Source organism: Yamadazyma tenuis, chromosome 1 (genome assembly GCF_029203305.1).
Source record: "Yamadazyma tenuis chromosome 1, complete sequence".
NCBI lineage: Eukaryota > Fungi > Ascomycota > Pichiomycetes > Serinales > Debaryomycetaceae > Yamadazyma > Yamadazyma tenuis.
The window spans coordinates 1,838,804-1,855,904 of NC_089461.1; the positions used below are offsets into that span (position 1 = coordinate 1,838,804).

Here is a 17,101-nt window from a genome sequence, read left to right on the forward strand (position 1 = left end):
GAATTTTCAGCGATCACTTTTCTATGCGTAGTCATTACGGTACATTCATTATTCATTAACACAAAAGGTTACTTACAAGGGCACATAGAGCGGCACTAAAGTCGGGACTTGACTGGGAGACGCCCGAATCGGCTCCTCTCGCTAAAAGTTCTCTCATAGCATGTAGATTTTGTTCCACGAGCCCAACTAAAGCACCATCGCCCTGGTGCTTCCCAGGACCATAAACCTTCTTGACGGTCGTTTTGTACGGGGCTGCCAGCCGACGAGGAACCGCGGGCTCGGGGAAATACGAACCTAGCGGCGACGTGCTCATGGCGGCAGGAGTGGTCACAACAGTGCTGGGGTCATCACCAATCTTCATTTCTATAAGTTTGACTTCCCGGGCCCGAAGACTCACAAAAATTGTACGGGTGGTGATGTTGTCGACATGACAGTTGTTCTGGTGGAACAAGAGGTCATTTTTCATCGAGCTGATTATCTGCTGTTCGAGACGAGGATTTATAGGACACGATTGGAGCACAAATTCGGGTCTAAACTCATCAGTGAATGCCACACTGGGAGGTAAATCTTCGTACGCCGCGAGCTGGTGGGCTGGGAAAGGATCCGGCTCAGGCACGTTTAGGGTAGTCTCGCTTGCAACCTCAAAATGCGGTGCGGTCTCCATAATATGGTCAATTTTCCGGTTAATTTTTAGGGAATTGGCGGTGAACTGATGGTTTTCATAAATGCTAGCCTTGGACCGGCTAATGGCATTGGTCTCAAGCCTGGTACTATGTTTTCCTGAAAAACTATCGGCATGATACAAGTCAAACATTGATTGAGTCTTGGACACAGACCTAATACCAGTGGGTATTGTCAGTAAAAGTGCGGGACTCCCGTTCGGACCTCCATTTGAAATGGGACTAGGCAATGTAGGAGTTGCAGAAAGAACAGGGCTGGGACTGGAACTAGGAGACAAATGGAACCCTTCGATTTCCAAAGCTGGGGAAGGGGTTTTCATAGTTTGCGACGTGAGTTTCCGTCCAATTCCGCCGTAAGGTTTTCCAAGTGAGTTTCCTCCAAACGAGTGTCCTCCAAACAGTCCATGACCAGGCGGTTGGTAGTCGATATTATCGTAGTTGACAGACGAATTGAACTGGTTACGCCATTTATCGATGAAAGAACCTCCCAATTTCGAGAGCGAGTAGTTGGAAGCCGACGACGAAAGAGACGAATTGAGGGACGAAGAAAGGTACGCCATGGAAGAACTTTTGCTGAGCAGGCCTCTTTGGGGACGAGAAATGGGAATGTTCTTGGGTACCGGTGTAGAAGAGTTGGATACCGAAGTTGATGTGACAGGTGTAGCCTTCCCGGGGATTTCCCAACCTTTGTGGGAGATATTGGAAAATGAGTTTTCGGAGGAGCTGAAAGACTGACTTGGCTTCGACTTGATAGGGATAGGGTGGGCTGCAAACAAAGGAGGCGACGATGTCGGTGAAGAAGGTGAGGATATGTTTTCAATTTCCTCTTCATCTTCTTCGTCGATGTCTGTGTCGACATCTGTTTCTTGAGTAGGCGAGTTGGGAACCGTTCCCCCAATATCCACTGCTTCTTCTAGAGGCGACCTGAAGTTGTCTAGAGAAATCTGCTTTTCCAAAGACCCGGTGGTCCCTCCCAACATATTAAGTACATCTTCATCAGCTATCATACCATTCAATATGAACATCAATTTTTTTGCAACCATTGGGTTCCCAGTCATCACCACGATTCGGGTGATCTCTTTACCCCGGGAACTGTAATCGTGACTAAACGGTCTCTCCGTCAACAGGTATCGGTACAGAATTACCAACGCGAGCAAACTGGACAAAAACTTGGACGATTCGTTTAATTCTTTGAACTCAAGCCAGTTTAAGATCTCAAGTACCCAGTTAAGCACCATCGGGTTATACTTGGAAACTCCGGTGTCCCGTAGGCACAATTTCATCAAAGAGTTGGAATTCACGAGTTTGGGAATATTGGCATTGTAGTTTATGAGCTTGATAAGCTTGAGCAAATTACTCTGTATATCCATGTCATTGGCAAGAATATAGCTGGGGAATTGGATCCGCTTGTTCTGAATATATGGCATATGTTCGTTCTGATTTATCACCCCAATCATCTTCTTGCTGACAGTTTTCTGAAGAACTATGAGGAAATGGCAGATTTCGTGCCAGTTGTTGGCAATGACCTCGGTGACATTATCGTCTAGAGGTATAATCAAGCCAACTGCGAACCGACTAGTGACATTGTTTTTAGTGCTGGTGGCCGAAACACTGGCAGTGCTGGACGGGTGTACCGAGATCTTGGTGGTGTTTATCGGGAGGGTGGGCCGTGGGCACCATACACCAATCTCCTGGCTTTCATTTGAAGATGGCGACCCTGGGGAAATTGTCAGGTCCTGAAAGTCAGTAATCAGGAAAAGCCGAGTCACTAGCACGCATCGACTTGAACCATATTGGCTGCTGACCGGGAGCATGTGTATTTTTGTGATGGAGTGAAGTTCGTTGGTTGGAAGTCCACAGCCGAACATGTAATCATGAAGTTCGTTAGGATTATGGTGGATCTTGGGTGACATTATGCTTCTTGTCAAATTGCTCTTCGGAGCCGCTGACAAGGGTTTATCTTCGTGGGCCGAGTCGAACAACACCTGTTTCGACCGCAAACTGCCTCCGTCCTGTGATACAAGTATTCTAAAAAGCTTGGAGTTAAGATCGTATGGATTGAGGATTCGCTTCTCAGAAACTCCATATAGGATTTCTCGAGTATAACTATCCTCGTACGAGTTGGCCGACGTTCCCAAGCCGCTGGACAGGGCCGGGGGCGGTTCCTTGTGCAAAGAGCTCGAAGACTGTTGTCGAAATAGCCTTCCCAACATGGTAATAGAACGTAGAACCGATGGGAAAACACAACACTAAATGGGGAGCAAAAGGGAAGAAACCAAATTAAACAGGGACAAATCTAGTACATAGGATGGGTCAAGGAGCAAGCGGGGCGACGTGATACCGGGAAGTTGAAACACCAAGGACAATGGAAGATAGATAAGATAAAGATCAATTGTTTACAGGGGAGTTGAGTTCGCGACGAATGACTGCGAATATACAGAAAAAAAACCGTTGAGATTCGGTGCAACATTCGGCACGGTTGAGGCGAGAATATCCTGTTACACAGGAGAATGTTTTAGACATGACTTTACAATGACATCTATTAGGATTCCTATAATACGTATTAAAAGGCAGCTAAAGCTCAGCATAAACTGCCTCCAAAGCTCCCACCAAGATGTCTGCGTGCTTCTGCTCGAATACCAAAGGAGGTCTCAATCTGATGGAATAGTCTCCACAACCTCCAATGTTGATACCCTTGTTTCTTAAAGCACCCAACAAATGGGCCCGTTGGTCGGCGTCTTTGCAGTCCCAAGCAATAAAGGTTCCGAAGTTCTGGCCTCTCAAGTTGCCAATTGGGTATTTTTCTGACAATGCTTCCAACTTACCATATAAGTAATCTCCGACCCTAGAAGTGGACTCGACCAAGCCGTGTTTGGCCACCTCCGTGTAGATGGTTCTGGCAATCAACGCTTTGGATGGGTCTCCACACCAAGTGTTGAACTGTCTGTATGGTTGTTTTGGCTGCAAATCAGCACTACTGAAATAGAATCCAGCCGCTTGGAACTTCTTGGAGAACGTCACCATATCTGGCGGAGAGGGCAAGTCGAAGTGCTCATGGGCCCAGAATTTGCCGGAAGCTCCCACTCCTGTTTGTACTTCATCCACAATCATCAACACATCGTTCTCCTTGGTGATGTTTCTCAACTGCTGGAAGAAGTATGGGGTAGCATGGTTATCACCACCTTCCGACTGAACGGGTTCGACGATGATAGCTGCGACCTTGCCGTTGTAGTTCTTGATGATGGTCTCGAACTCAGAGAGGCATTTATCTTCTTCTTGTCTGTTTTCTGCTTCGAATTGGTCCAAAGGATACTTCAACGAAGGAAATGGGGCCTTGGGCCAGTTGAATGCTGGAATGTCCAACTTGTGGATGGCTTTGGACCTAGTGGTGGAAAGAGAGCCAAACAATCGGCCGTGGAAACTTTTGTCAAAGGACAAAATCACCATATCTGAGGCTCCAGGAACCTTATTGTCCATCACCGACTCCAATTCTTCGGCAGAAAAGTCGCTGGCTCCTCTTCTCTTGGTATGCTGATACATGAACGCGGCCTTGTACGCGGTCTCGTTGGCGTCCGAGCCTGCTAAGGCCGTCCACACTCTCGACATGCCTTTTGGAGCGGCTGCCAAAATCCCTTCAGATAAAATCTTCGAGTAGTCGGTGGATGGAAAACATGCCAAAGCCGGTCTGTTGATCAAGGCGTTGGTCATCTCATCGGACTTGGCGGTCTTGATCAACTCGGGGTTATTATATCCCAATGGGATGGATGAGATCTGTGCGTACACGTCGAGCATCAAGTTTCCATCGGCATCAGAGATGTAGTTACCAATGGAATTGTAGTAGTCGGTGAGAAAGTAGGTGGCACGGTTGTCAAACACGTGACCGAGCTTGTCGTTGAGCTGCTGGCTGATGGGACCTGGAACTGATGATGTTTTGATGACGGGGGCACCAGGCTCACCGGGAAAGTAGGTAGCACAGGTGGACAAGTGCCTAGAAGCTATTTTTAAAGCCGGAACCTTGAACACCGACTTGACGGTGAGGGCTCTAGACATCGGTACGGGGAGTTAGGACTGAAAAAAAAGTGGAATGTGGATGGACTTTATATATAGCGGAATGGAGGTGCTAGGAAGGAGATCGGTTTCCGGGGTATTCGCGAATCCAAATGGCTGCGAACATTTGTGAAACTTAGCGGAAGAGACGAGTTGGGGATATCTGCGGAATTGGCGGCTTCCTCCGTATTTGTTGGTGGTAGGAAAATGATTGTACTTCAGGGCTTTAGTGTTTTTGGCTTGAAAATTATACTGGTGGGGTTCTTTGCTGCTTGGTGGGCACAAAACCTTTACGTTGATGGAGCTCAGATCCCCACCACAACCCTGTTATTCTTACGTGTGTACTACTCGTCATAGTGGTGCTGAAAATATAAGCAGAAGTGAAAAGAATCACTTTAAATGCAGAAGCAGTAGAATCGCATATATATCACATTAGTATTATATAATGTTAGTGAAAAAAGTGTTATCTGATATCTGCTAAAGCAGTAATCGTCGACATTTTCGATCTCATCCTCTTAATTTCGCGATAAAACCTCATCTCAACATGGCTTCAACAGCTCTTTCATATCAACTCGAAATCAACGTGCCCTTCGAGTCCGCCAAACAGGCCACTATTGCATGTAACACGCTATCGCCAGACCCCATCTTAAAGAAAGACGAGCTCACGGTTGACTACACCACTAGCGGATCCAACTTGATTTGCTTATTCCAAGGAGTCAGTGACAGAGTTATCAGAGTGGCCATCAGTAACGTCTTGGACAACCTCAAGACTATAGTGGAGTGCATTGACGAGTTTGAAGGGAAGGAGGACCACATATTCTCCAAGTAACAGGTTTGCATGGGATTATAAACAAGTCAATATTTAGAAGAATACACCGTTTCGATCTAGCGATGGCAGGAGAGCCAAACAAACTTTTGCTTTGATAACAGTAACAACCCTCATCTCTATACACCGCCGAGAGCTCTTTCTCTTCTTTGTTTTTGATCTCAATGTTGATGAGTGTTGTACATCAATGCGACTTGACAAAAAAAAATCCAGCCATGCTTAGGTCTTCACGTTTAATCGTCCGAAGAGGGCTTTTCAATGGCAACAAGCTCGCCAAGTATAACGAAAATGATACGTCTTTCAACCATGAATACTCGATAAGGCCTGACACATTTGCATTCAAGGTTTCCGGTAAACAAGTGCTATACAATAACAGAATATCACCATTCCAACTGCTCAAGAACTCAAAGTTTAACATGCTTGATTTCGTGTACAGAAACTCCACCAACTATCCGTTTGCCGAAAAGACACCACAGGAGGTGTTCAATTCCTATCCTCCGGTCAACTCCAAGAAACTTGCAAGAAACAAGCATCGTCCTAAGAAAGTCAAGATGGCGGTAGGTGACTTTATTGAAGACAGTTTATACAACCCCAACTATGGGTATTTTTCACTGGAGGTGGAAATTTTCAAGTCCGACAAGCCGTTTGACTACAACAACATCGAGGATGTGGACGATTTCATGGAAAACTGGAGACTGGCATACTCCAAATATGATCAAGAAGAGGTTGAGATTAAGAGAAAAGAATTGATCAAACCCGATGAAAAGAACTACGCTAACCCCAACTCCAAGTACGCGTCATATTCATTGACCTTGTACAATGAAGAGAAGCAGAAGTTGAGGCCAGTTCAGAAAAACAAGCGATCTCTTCAGTTATGGCACACTCCGACAGAATTATTCCAGCCATTTTACGGAGAGGCACTCGCAAAGAGCATTGTTCACAAATACAAAACCGATGCCAAATTCAGTGGAAAGAACTTGGTGATCTATGAAATGGGTGGAGGAAATGGTACCTTGATGGTCAATATATTGAATTACATTAAGTTGAATGAACCTGAAATCTACAAAACCGCACAGTATAAGATCATCGAGATTCTGAGTCAATTGGCCATTAAACAATATAACCAGGCTCTTGGCTCCAAGCTTGTAGCCCAAAACCTAGATGCTTCCAAATGTGAAATCATTAACAAATCGATTTTCGAATGGTCAGAAACGGTTCAAGATCCAGTATTTTTCATTGCGTTAGAGGTGTTTGACAATTTCGCTCATGACTTGATCCGTTACGATAACGAAACCGGTGAACCACACCAAGGATACGTTTTAGTTGATGATAAGGGCGATTTTTATGAGTTTTTCACGCCTGAATTGAACTACTATTCGGAAAGCTTTTTGCAGTTGAGAGAGAATGGCGAACAAGGTCTTCTTGGTAAAAAGAACACAATCAAAGGTAGATGGAAAGGCTTCAAAAGCTCCATTCCCTTCATCAACAAAGACGATATTCATCCACTACACCACTCAAGAAAAAAGTTGTTGTGGCACAACACCATTCTCCCTTTCAAAGACAACCTATCACCAGGTGAGTTCATTCCCACCCGACTTCTACACTTTTTCCATGTATTGCAACATAGGTTTCCCAACCACAGTCTTGTATCGTCAGATTTCAACTTCTTACCAAGTACGGTAGAGGGATACTACAATGGGCCCGTTGTGCAAACTGTGTTGAAAGATAGAATGATTGACATTTCCACTTACATGTGCAACCAGGGATACTTTGATATCATGTTTGCAACCGACTTTCAATTAGCCAGTGATTTGTATCGTCAAGTCACGGGAAAAACAGCACAGGTGGAGCTGCATAAGGGTTTTTTACAGAAATGGTCGGATTTGAAGGCTACTAACACCAAACGGGGAGAGAATCCCATGCTTGAATTCTACACCAATGTGAGTTTCATGACCAGTTAGTGATAAATTTAATACAACCTGTAAATATTCAAAATTCTAACATATATTCCCTAAACCCTATGTACCTGATTAACAAACACTGGAATAACCATCCACCAATTAAAATACAACTGCCATCAACTTCTGGAATCCACCCTTAGCTGCATCCACCATGAATGAACTGGTCAGCTGTAAGCCCGATAAGAGGTTAGAAAGATACTTGACAAGCCCATCAAAAACATCTTCATTTTCAAATACCAGATTTGAAAGCTTTGAGAGTATCGAGTTGTCAACTTTTATTTCTTTGACCAAGGTCTTGGGTTCAATAGAGTCGGCGATGGTATTGATACCATCAGACAAGTAAAGGCCAACAACCCTAGCAAGTCCACTGGCAATTCCCAACCCCAATGAGACACCCACAGTGAATGACCCAATCAAATACAAGTTTGGGATTTTGCTGGAGCTTGGTGTTGAAATGGAGAACTTTTCTGAATGATTCATCAATCTCCCGAAAACCAAACAGATGGCATTAAAGCATGAAAGCCTCTTCAAATCCAAGTTCAAGGGATTAACTTGACTGGAATCAACCAGTAACTCAGCTTTAAACTGCTTCTCCAACTTCTTGTAATTGGGCCGCTTAACAGTAATCAAGCTAGAGTACACTGAGTTGGACCTTTCTTTGACAAAACTACTCTCAAACTTGCTTCTGGTTTCCTTGGACAACGTAGTGCAGTACAATGAATTATCCATTTCGTATTCAATGAAATCCTTAAACTTGTTCAACAAGTTCTGCTGGCTCAATGAAGATGTCTTCCAAATCTGATATGGTTTCAAGTTGTTGATAAGATCAAACAAATTGATGAAATAATTAACCGTCATCATATTGATAACCGTCAATTTGGGTAACGAATCATCCTCATAATCACTCTCGCTAATATCCTTAGGACCCTCGAGACCATTAAAGATATTGTTTAGAAAGTCAATGAAAACAAAAGACCCATCATTGACGATGAATATCAAGTTTGAATCCTTGATTATCTGGTCATTGGAGCGGTCCCGCAAAGACTGCTTCTCAAGACTCAAATGCACAATATTCACATTCCCACCCAATTCTCTTTGAACTGAACTCATCAACTGATTCGTTTCATTATGACAACTCAAGTCGCACGAGCTCAACAAGGTTATGGTCATCTGTCTACATGTGTTAGACAAAGGAGTATCCATAGACACTTTTGGCATGATAAACGTTGTATCCAACTCAAACCTGTCGTGAGACCCCCGATGCTCGTTGTCTTCATCTTCTTCATCGGTTTCAAACACCATCGAATGTGAATGTGCCTTCGAAAGATGGTTGGAAACAATAACCATGGATTCATGGTTCATATCTTCACCATCTTCATCGGTAGTAAGAGACAATAAGGAAGAAGGTCTCCCTAAGTTTTGGGGATTCTGAGGAATGAATGGAGAACTGCTCAAGGTTCGGGCAAGCATTTGAGTTTGGGCAATCGAGTCGTTGCTTAAGCATTGCCAGGACTCGTCAATCATTCCCCAATTGTGGCCTACTTCAGGTTTACCAAGTTCAGGGGTTATAATGCCATTGGTTGCAGCTCCCCCCGCTGAATCCGTAGGGCTGTTAAGCCGGGTCAATGCGAACTCTGACCGGTGGCTCGGGTAAAGCTCCAAGTCTGGGTTTGTCAACGCGTTGAATATTGACAGGTGGGAATTTAAAAGCTTTCTGTGGAATTCTCTAGTATCAAGGATGGGGTACATAGAATGCGCTGGGTCTGCTTTGGCAGATTCCAGTCGTTTGTCACTGGAATCGGTCTGAGATGTGTCTGTGATCATGGTTAGTGCAGTGTATTGTGAAGATTAGTATGCAACTAGTGGTCTGAGCTGTCAATTCACAAACAATACCAAGTGTAAGTGATCCTTATCGGAGTATTATGCGCATAGTGATGTAGGCGCGCCTTTGGTACGCGCACACAGCCAACTCCGCAAGGCTGCAAATGTGAATGAGAGTGTGATGAAGGGGTTAAGGATGTTAGGGTAGGGGAGCTAGTGTGCAGTGCATGTAAGAGGGCATAGAATTTGTGGCAGTCTTTTTTTGGGAGCTGAAAAGCTATAGAACAAGTATTACATTAAGAGGTAGTTAAGGAGGGCCCCTGTTTCGCTGAAAGGTACCCCCCCTACTATTACAAGGTTCCAAAGGGGACGGAGAGATGTCTAAAGTCCCAAAGTCTTAATCAAAAACCAAACTGTTTGAGTATTCATGCCTGGGGCATTTTGTGCTCATCCCAAATTTCGCGGTGTCAAATTATCACTATCTTCAAATGGCTTCAAGTACATCAGGAACTACAAAACAAGCAGAGCCAAGGCCAGTCGCCGGCAGCCCTGTTGGTTCCTCCGAATCTTCCGTCCCTGAGAAGCGCAAAAGACCGTCAAAGGCTCGCAAAAACAAACCTGTAAACGCAGCTGTCACTGAATCAACAAACTTAAACCCTGGACCGTCGAGGAAATCAAATAAACCAAAAAAATCACCATCACCAGCAGGCCCAAAACCACAAAAGGCCACAGGTAACTCCAAAAACAAGCATGTTCACAAACCTCGTGATGTGGATGTGACTAAAGACTACAAGTATCTACAAATCAAGAAGCTCATTCGGAAGTTCAAGCCAGTGACAATAAATGGACTTCCGATGAAAAACATCGCCCAACTGGCCGACGAACCAGACGAGGCCAAGGCCTTGGATGCGTACCTTCAGAGGTTTATCAAGAACCAGCTGGACCAAGCTATATACCTTTCATTCATCGTTATACCATCAGATCCCGATTTCCCTTTTGACTTGGACAGTTTGAAGGTCAGTTTGTGTATACCTGCAGAGTATCCCCATCGGCAGGTAATTCCATCGATCTACGTCCTCAATGACGAGATTCCCCGGGGGTTTGCTGCAAATATAGAGCTTGGGTTTAAGAGAATCACTTCTTTAGCAGCAGGTAAACCATTACCGTCACCAGAAGGAGAACTAGAGGAACAGATCCAACTTGTAGACGGCAAAGGCCTTCTTTCGCAGGTATTGACACTCGACCGGTTTCTTGAGGTGTTTTTGAAGCAAGAAAAGCGGAAAACCATCAAGTTCGTCAAGGGGAAACCTTCTAAAGGATCAAAGCTGACGTCGGTTTCAGGTTCCCCTTCACCGTCGCCAGCCCCTACCCCCGTGCAGCAGGTCCATGCGGTGCCGGTGGACGAAAACAAACGGAACCAGCTTCTCAAACAGCTCCACCAAAAATTGAAGGCTGATATCAAGCTTTTCAACCGGTCTAAACTATATACCAAGTACAAAATATTTGTACCCGTGTACATGGCGGAAGACTTACCACAAACATGGGTAGACAGAGGTAAGATCGAGATTCTCATAACTGTGCCCCTAGAGTATCCAAGCCGAAGTGTAACGCTCGAGGTGCCTGGTCAATTTCTGAATGCTACCGGTAATTATGTCCAGTACGAGACTAACCTCATACGAAACTTCGATGAATTCCAGGCACACGGGGCTGCGGGCGCCAGTGAAAATCTCGTGGCACGTATAAACTACTTGGCCAACCACTTAAACGTATTCTGTATGGACCCTGCCGCCTACCGGCTGTACACTGAGCTCACGTCACAGTTCGGATCGGCTTTATCTGTATAGCCAAATAAAACTTCGCGGTGCGCACAAAATATCAAACATTCAACCCAATGGAACCCATACAAGACGACAACGATCAGATAAGTTTCCAATACGCCAACGACTGTGACTTAGAGATCCATTGCTCCCCATTTGGGTTGTCTGGGCTCTACATCAAAGTTAAGGGCACAAACATCATGGGTGTGGGCAGCACGATGGGATTGATCACAGGGTCCACAAAAGGGTTAATTCACTACAACGACCTGCAAGATCTTATGGACCAAAAGTACAAGCTTTACCTCGTGGTGGAGGACGACGGGATGTTGCGGATTGATTTCACGAAGATTTCGCCGTTGGCACAGGGGTCGGAAGATATATCTGCTGGGCCTGCGGGAGTGAAGCTCAACAAAAAGGACGAAGAGCTGGTGGGGAAATCCCCTGCGTCGGTGAGCACGGGCGGCAGCTCACTGTACCAGTCGTCTTCAAAATCGCCCAAGCCGCTTGACAAGATCGATACGGGGAATACGCTTGAGGGAGAAACCAACTTGGAAGAGGACTCAATGCCGTCGTTGATATTTCGGGGCAAGTGCCCAGACGGGAGGCCGAGCCATATTCAGCCGTTTATAGGGATTTTCTCGTTTGAGAGAGAAGACTAGAGATCTTATGGTTTTCGTATAGGATAATAAATGGTAGAGGTTGGGGAATGCACGTGACACTTGGGTAGTGACTACTGAAGGACGGTGTAGTGGATTAGGCACAGGAAGCACTGACCTTATTTTTCAGATGACTGGCGTGCAGCGCACTGGCGTCAGCAAAAGGCCCCGTTCGCGGTGGTGTCCTCGGCCGCTCGGCCTGGCTTCGCGCCCCCCCCCATTTCATATGAAAATTCATCCTCGGATATTCCCCAGCTTTGTGACAAATATCCGCATCTCTACCAAATACCTGTGGGGATTCCTGTCGATATAAATATCACTGGATAACCGCTTGCAAGCTTTTTTCTTCATCTGCATTCCAAGTTTTTTTCAACATCATGGAAAGATTAAACCAATTATCCGGACAATTAAGCCCTAACTCCAAGCAAGCCTTGCTTCAAAAAAACCCTGATGATGTGGTGGTGGTAGCTGCTTATAGAACTGCTTTGGCCAAAGGTGGTAAAGGTGGATTCAAAGATGTAGGATCCGATTTCCTTTTAAAGGGCCTCTTTGAAGCCTTTATCAAGAAGACCGGTATTGATGTTAACTTGATCGAAGATGTCGCCGTTGGTAACGTGTTGAACGGAGGAGCTGGTTCCACCGAACACAGAGGTGCCGCTTTGGCAGCCGGAATCCCTAACAAGGCTGCGTTCATCGGCCTCAACAGACAATGTTCTTCCGGGTTGATGGCTATCAGCGAAATCGCCAACAAGATTAAGGTTGGTGAAATCGACTGTGGGATTGGTGCTGGTGTAGAAAGTATGAGTGCCAATTACGGACCTCTGGCAGTGGCTAAGATTGATGTTCACTTGCAAGAAAATGAAGAGGTGGCCAAGTGCTTGATTCCTATGGGGATCACGTCCGAAAACGTTGCATCCCAATTCAACGTCAGCAGAGCTGAACAGGATAAGTTTGCTGCTGAGTCATACAACAAGGCCGAAAAGGCTATTTCTTCCGGGGCCTTCAAAGACGAGATCTTGCCAATTGAGTCGTTCATTGCCGAAGAAGATGACGATGACAATGTCACTTACAAGTCGGTGTTGATTGACACCGACGAAGGTCCAAGAAAGGGAGTTACTGCCGAATCCTTGGCTAAATTGAAACCTGCTTTCAGTGCCACTGGTACCACCCACGCCGGTAACGCTTCGCAAGTGTCGGACGGTGCTGCTGTTGTGTTGTTGATGAGAAGATCGTTGGCCGAGGCCAAGGGATACCCTATTGAAGCCAAGTACGTCTTGTGTTCGGCAGTGGGATGTCCACCCGAAATCATGGGTATTGGTCCAGCTGTGGCCATCCCCGAAGCTTTGAAGAAGTCAGGCTTGACGGTGGATGACATTGATGTGTTTGAAATCAATGAAGCGTTTGCCTCCCAGTGCTTGTACTCTATCAACACTTGCAATATTCCACGAGAAAAGGTGAACATCAATGGAGGTGCTATTGCTCTTGGTCACCCATTGGGTTCTACTGGTGCTAGACAATATGCCACCATCTTGAGATTGTTGAAGCCCGGCCAATTTGGTGTCACTTCCATGTGTATTGGTACCGGTATGGGTGCTGCTTCTGTTCTTATTAAGGAATAGGCGAGATTCGAGTTTTATATTATGTCACATTAAAATAAATGACCTACTTGAAATAGACGTTACTGCTCTTTCTACGGTGTACACTCTTTTCTTCGATTGCTGGCGATGCCGTCTTCATCTTAGCGATATCGTGGTGAACTCCGTGTGGGAAGTAAACCACATTGATAGGTGGAAGATAGTACACATTGGAAATTGGAAAATACTTGTAGTGGTTACCATCTTTCCCAATTGTTTCTAAGTTAAGGGACGACGGGTTGGGGTTGTAACCTGGAGGAATCGATTTTGTCTGGCTGGTAGCTGGTACGGGCGTGGTGGACTTTGGCTTTTTGGGCTCTTCTGCCGGCGCGTCGTTTTCATTCTCATTCTCAAGGGCATCACCTTCAAAATCGTCGTCTCCCTCATCCTCATCCTCTTCTTCTTCATCTCCTTCTTCAGTTCCTTCATTGTTTGCTTGAGGATCTCGGTCAGTAGTCGATTCCGACAGGTTGTAGTCGATTTTCATGAAATCTAAAGGATCTCCTGTATCGACTTTTGTGGCTGCAAGATATGACAGTTTCAACAGAGGTAAACGGCCCTTGACCAACATATCTTTTCTCTCGGCGTAAAAAGACGGGTTTCTGCCTCGAACAATCATTGGCTCGCTCTGCAACTCAAAGAGATTAATTTCGTTTCGGCTGTTGTCGGAGTTAGCCACCGAAAAGTCCTCGTCAATATAATCATCATAGTACAAGTCGGCCACAATGGCACTCAACTTGATCTTTAAGTAGTAGTAGTTCTGGAAGAGAAATTTGCCGTTGTTGGAGGTGGCATTCTTAAACTGCAACTTCTTGATGGTGAAGAAGGTGTCGATGTTACCATCGGTGATCTGGGAGTTGTTCAAGGTGATGATTTGTTGGGTACTGCTGATAGGAGTCAGTACCACATGGTCGTCTTTATTGGTGATGAGATGGCCTTCTTCCTTGCGTTCCTTCGAGTCCTCATTGATAACCAACAGTACCGGCTGGCCGGCCGAAGCAGTGGAAAGGGCAGTGATTTCGATTTTGAACCATTTGACCACTCGGGTGATGTTATATCCGTACTCACTGGTCTGCAACTTCAAGATCTTCGAGTCGTCCTCGCTGTAGTCCTTGAACCCCAACAACTTGAAGTTCAACGACACCTGGATGAAATTTCTTCTGTAGCACGAAATCACCTTGGGGTCCGCTCGTATGGTTTTGTTCTTGATCTGCAGACCCTCGTTCTTCTCTTCAAACAACCCAAGAATATACTTGCTGTTGTCATAGTCGTTCGTCAACGCTCTCCCGCTCAAGAACCCCCTGAAATCAACCAGGATCTCGTTCCCCTTCTGGTCGAGCAATTTGTAGTCTTGGTTCAACTTTTTGGACCGAAGATCAAGTAACTTGATCAACTTTGCAGACGAGTAATCGATTTGGATGCCTGACGTGTTGGGGACCTTCTTGTTACGTTTGCGCTGGTACTTCCTCTTGCCGCTCTTCTTCGAGCCTATCTCATCACTGGCAGCAGCTGTCGCTCCATTCTGGTACTGGGCCACAGGCACTCGTGCCACGCTGTCGTAGTCGCTCGTGAAGTTGGGCGGAAGCTGCGGCTGCGGCTGGTACATGAAGTCCATTTGGTCCTGACCCGTATGCTGGGGATACCCAAGACTGTACTTGGGGTCACCAAACATTCGAGAGTCCAATTCTCCCTGGCCCGTGAGCCAATTTGGGTCGAGCTGCTTGCTGTAAAGGCCTGCCTGACTCGAGCCGGACCCAAAGTACTGACCGTGGTGGTGGTGGTGGAGCTGTGATAGCGATGCTTCTGGCGGCACAAAACTGCTATAGTGCCCAACATGGTGGGTCTCGGCGTGGTTGTCGAAAGTGTCGCTGGCGGACAGTTGGGCCTGGGCTCCCGTAGCCTGTGTGATCCCGGGCGTATCAGAGACCGACGTGGTGCTGGTGCCAAAGGCTGGCGGGAGTTTCCAAGTGATAAAGTCGTTGTTACTGAGGAAGTTGGCAAAACTCGACTGAGAGTTGGAGTTGGGAGGCAGCAAGAACTGGTGCTGGTCTTGTTCTGCCTTGGCACGTAGAACAGACTGGGGCAGCAGGTTGTTGTTGATGGCGGTATGGCCAGAATTCGAAGGATTGGGTTGCGTGGGGGTCGAGCTCACACTGGGCATCTGGGATGGAGGCCCGTGATCTTGGTGCCGATGATGGTTGGAGCCGCCGCTTAGGTTCTGGTTCAGGATGTCTGGGAGAAACAACGCCGCGAGGTCCTCGAATCCCGACTTGTCTATATTCATAGTGGAGGGTCTCGAACAATTGTGTAAGCTTAGGAGACTTGAAAGGTCGCACAGGTGAGAGCGCGCGGAGAAAACATTCGAGCATTTTTGTTAGCCAAATATATAAGAGAAGGTTGTGAGTAACGGTTGATCTGCCAAAGGAAGGTTAGGTTTGTGTAGCTGTATTTTAGCCCACGAAATACGAAGCAAGAAGAATGTAGCTTGGGTAAAGGGGTTAAAGTTCTATGATACGCTCATCGGCTAAAGGTGTTTATTCCTTAATTTTAGCTCTAAAATTAGTGGCTTTGGCATGATTCAAATAGCTTTAAGGACACAAAATCCTTTTGAACACAACTTCACCGGCCTATCAACTTCATTACTTCTGGTGCGATCGAACTAAGCTAGCGATCGTTTTGCCATCACTGTATACTTATCTGAGTGTCGTCAGAATAGTCTTTCATCTCGCATGCAACTGGATAGAAAAGTCGCTCGCAGTTTCAGGTTTCTGATGTCACCTGAAGGTTCTTAACCTTAAAGGTGAACCTTAAGGTGAAACTACTGGATCGATGTTGTACAACTGCAGGATCACAATAAGAAAAGCCGGTTCGAGCCACGACATTGAACGCAACTAATCTTCTTCGTTGTACCGAATCTTCTTGACCCACCACATGATCCCTGCGGTTGTCTAGGTATTACTAGACGTTCGCAAGCTTATCTTGGTGAATATAAGAGAGGGATGAATTTTTAGCCCAAAAACCTCTAACGATAGTACCATTGTAGCGTATGGGAGCTATTTATATTGACACTTTTTCATTACTTGGCTTTTATTATTATTCCTCAAGGCACCTCGGAGTGCACAAAAAACTCTTTCTAGTATTGGGGGTCCTTCTCTATAAGCCCCCGGCCTTGAGCAAAAACCGTAAACTGTATCATCACAAGAGTAGGATACAGCAAGAAGTACAGTAACTGGTCCTTATAAACAATTTCTTTTGGAAGGGAAAGGTTACTTCAAAGAGACTCTCTCATTGCGGATCAAAGAAGCAGCAAAATCAGTACCGCTTGAATATATACAAAATAAAATCAAACACTCCAGATTGTTGAATCAACCTGTCTGATTCATAATTTTCAATATTAGAGACTTCTTGCGTTATTAATTTTATTAAAACAGCGATATCTATCAACATGGCTCATGGTATTAATCCATTGTGCATTTGAGTGTGCGATATTATGAGTTCTGGGTGAGTAATTGTCTAATTTATCAGAAAGCGAGATTGAATGTTACTTGCGCCCTTCGGCTAAAGTATATGCGACGTTCATCCCAAAAGCATGGTGCACCTCGCTAAATCCATGCACCTGAACACAAGTCCCAGGTACAGGTCCTGGTTTGTGGCTGCGG

General features: G+C 45.6%; 8 protein-coding genes across 8 annotated transcripts; 4 read left to right on the forward strand and 4 right to left on the reverse strand. All coding sequences in view use genetic code 12, as the record gives it.

Moving 5' to 3' along the window:
• Nucleotides 1–55: 55 nt before the first annotated feature.
• Nucleotides 56–2,893, reverse strand: PSN45_000894 (uncharacterized protein; the record flags this gene model as incomplete). Its single annotated transcript, XM_006688280.1, has 1 exon — nucleotides 56–2,893. The coding sequence occupies one exon, from the start codon at nucleotides 2,891–2,893 to the stop codon at nucleotides 56–58; it is 2,838 nt and encodes a 945-aa protein (XP_006688343.1).
• Nucleotides 2,894–3,254: 361 nt separating this feature from the next.
• On the reverse strand, nucleotides 3,255–4,730 carry PSN45_000895 (4-aminobutyrate aminotransferase; the record flags this gene model as incomplete). Its single annotated transcript, XM_006688281.2, has 1 exon — nucleotides 3,255–4,730. The coding sequence occupies one exon, from the start codon at nucleotides 4,728–4,730 to the stop codon at nucleotides 3,255–3,257; it is 1,476 nt and encodes a 491-aa protein (XP_006688344.1).
• A 541-nt stretch (nucleotides 4,731–5,271) lies between these two features.
• On the forward strand, nucleotides 5,272–7,514 carry PSN45_000896 (uncharacterized protein; the record flags this gene model as incomplete). Its single annotated transcript, XM_006688283.2, has 2 exons — nucleotides 5,272–5,552; nucleotides 5,801–7,514. The coding sequence occupies 2 exons, from the start codon at nucleotides 5,272–5,274 to the stop codon at nucleotides 7,512–7,514; spliced, it is 1,995 nt and encodes a 664-aa protein (XP_006688346.2).
• Nucleotides 7,515–7,613: 99 nt separating this feature from the next.
• PSN45_000897 (uncharacterized protein) lies at nucleotides 7,614–9,338 on the reverse strand (the record flags this gene model as incomplete). The annotated part of the gene is made up of 1 exon (XM_006688284.2): nucleotides 7,614–9,338. The coding sequence occupies one exon, from the start codon at nucleotides 9,336–9,338 to the stop codon at nucleotides 7,614–7,616; it is 1,725 nt and encodes a 574-aa protein (XP_006688347.2).
• Nucleotides 9,339–9,823: 485 nt separating this feature from the next.
• PSN45_000898 (uncharacterized protein) lies at nucleotides 9,824–11,179 on the forward strand (the record flags this gene model as incomplete). The annotated part of the gene is made up of 1 exon (XM_006688286.2): nucleotides 9,824–11,179. One exon carries the CDS (start codon nucleotides 9,824–9,826, stop codon nucleotides 11,177–11,179), a length of 1,356 nt encoding a protein of 451 aa, XP_006688349.1.
• A 47-nt stretch (nucleotides 11,180–11,226) lies between these two features.
• PSN45_000899 (uncharacterized protein) lies at nucleotides 11,227–11,811 on the forward strand (the record flags this gene model as incomplete). Its single annotated transcript, XM_006688916.2, has 1 exon — nucleotides 11,227–11,811. The coding sequence occupies one exon, from the start codon at nucleotides 11,227–11,229 to the stop codon at nucleotides 11,809–11,811; it is 585 nt and encodes a 194-aa protein (XP_006688979.1).
• A 374-nt stretch (nucleotides 11,812–12,185) lies between these two features.
• On the forward strand, nucleotides 12,186–13,427 carry POT1 (3-ketoacyl-CoA thiolase with broad chain length specificity; the record flags this gene model as incomplete). Its single annotated transcript, XM_006688918.1, has 1 exon — nucleotides 12,186–13,427. One exon carries the CDS (start codon nucleotides 12,186–12,188, stop codon nucleotides 13,425–13,427), a length of 1,242 nt encoding a protein of 413 aa, XP_006688981.1.
• Nucleotides 13,428–13,470: 43 nt separating this feature from the next.
• Nucleotides 13,471–15,726, reverse strand: PSN45_000901 (uncharacterized protein; the record flags this gene model as incomplete). The annotated part of the gene is made up of 1 exon (XM_066157548.1): nucleotides 13,471–15,726. The coding sequence occupies one exon, from the start codon at nucleotides 15,724–15,726 to the stop codon at nucleotides 13,471–13,473; it is 2,256 nt and encodes a 751-aa protein (XP_066013645.1).
• Between the last annotated feature and the right edge of the window lie 1,375 nt (nucleotides 15,727–17,101).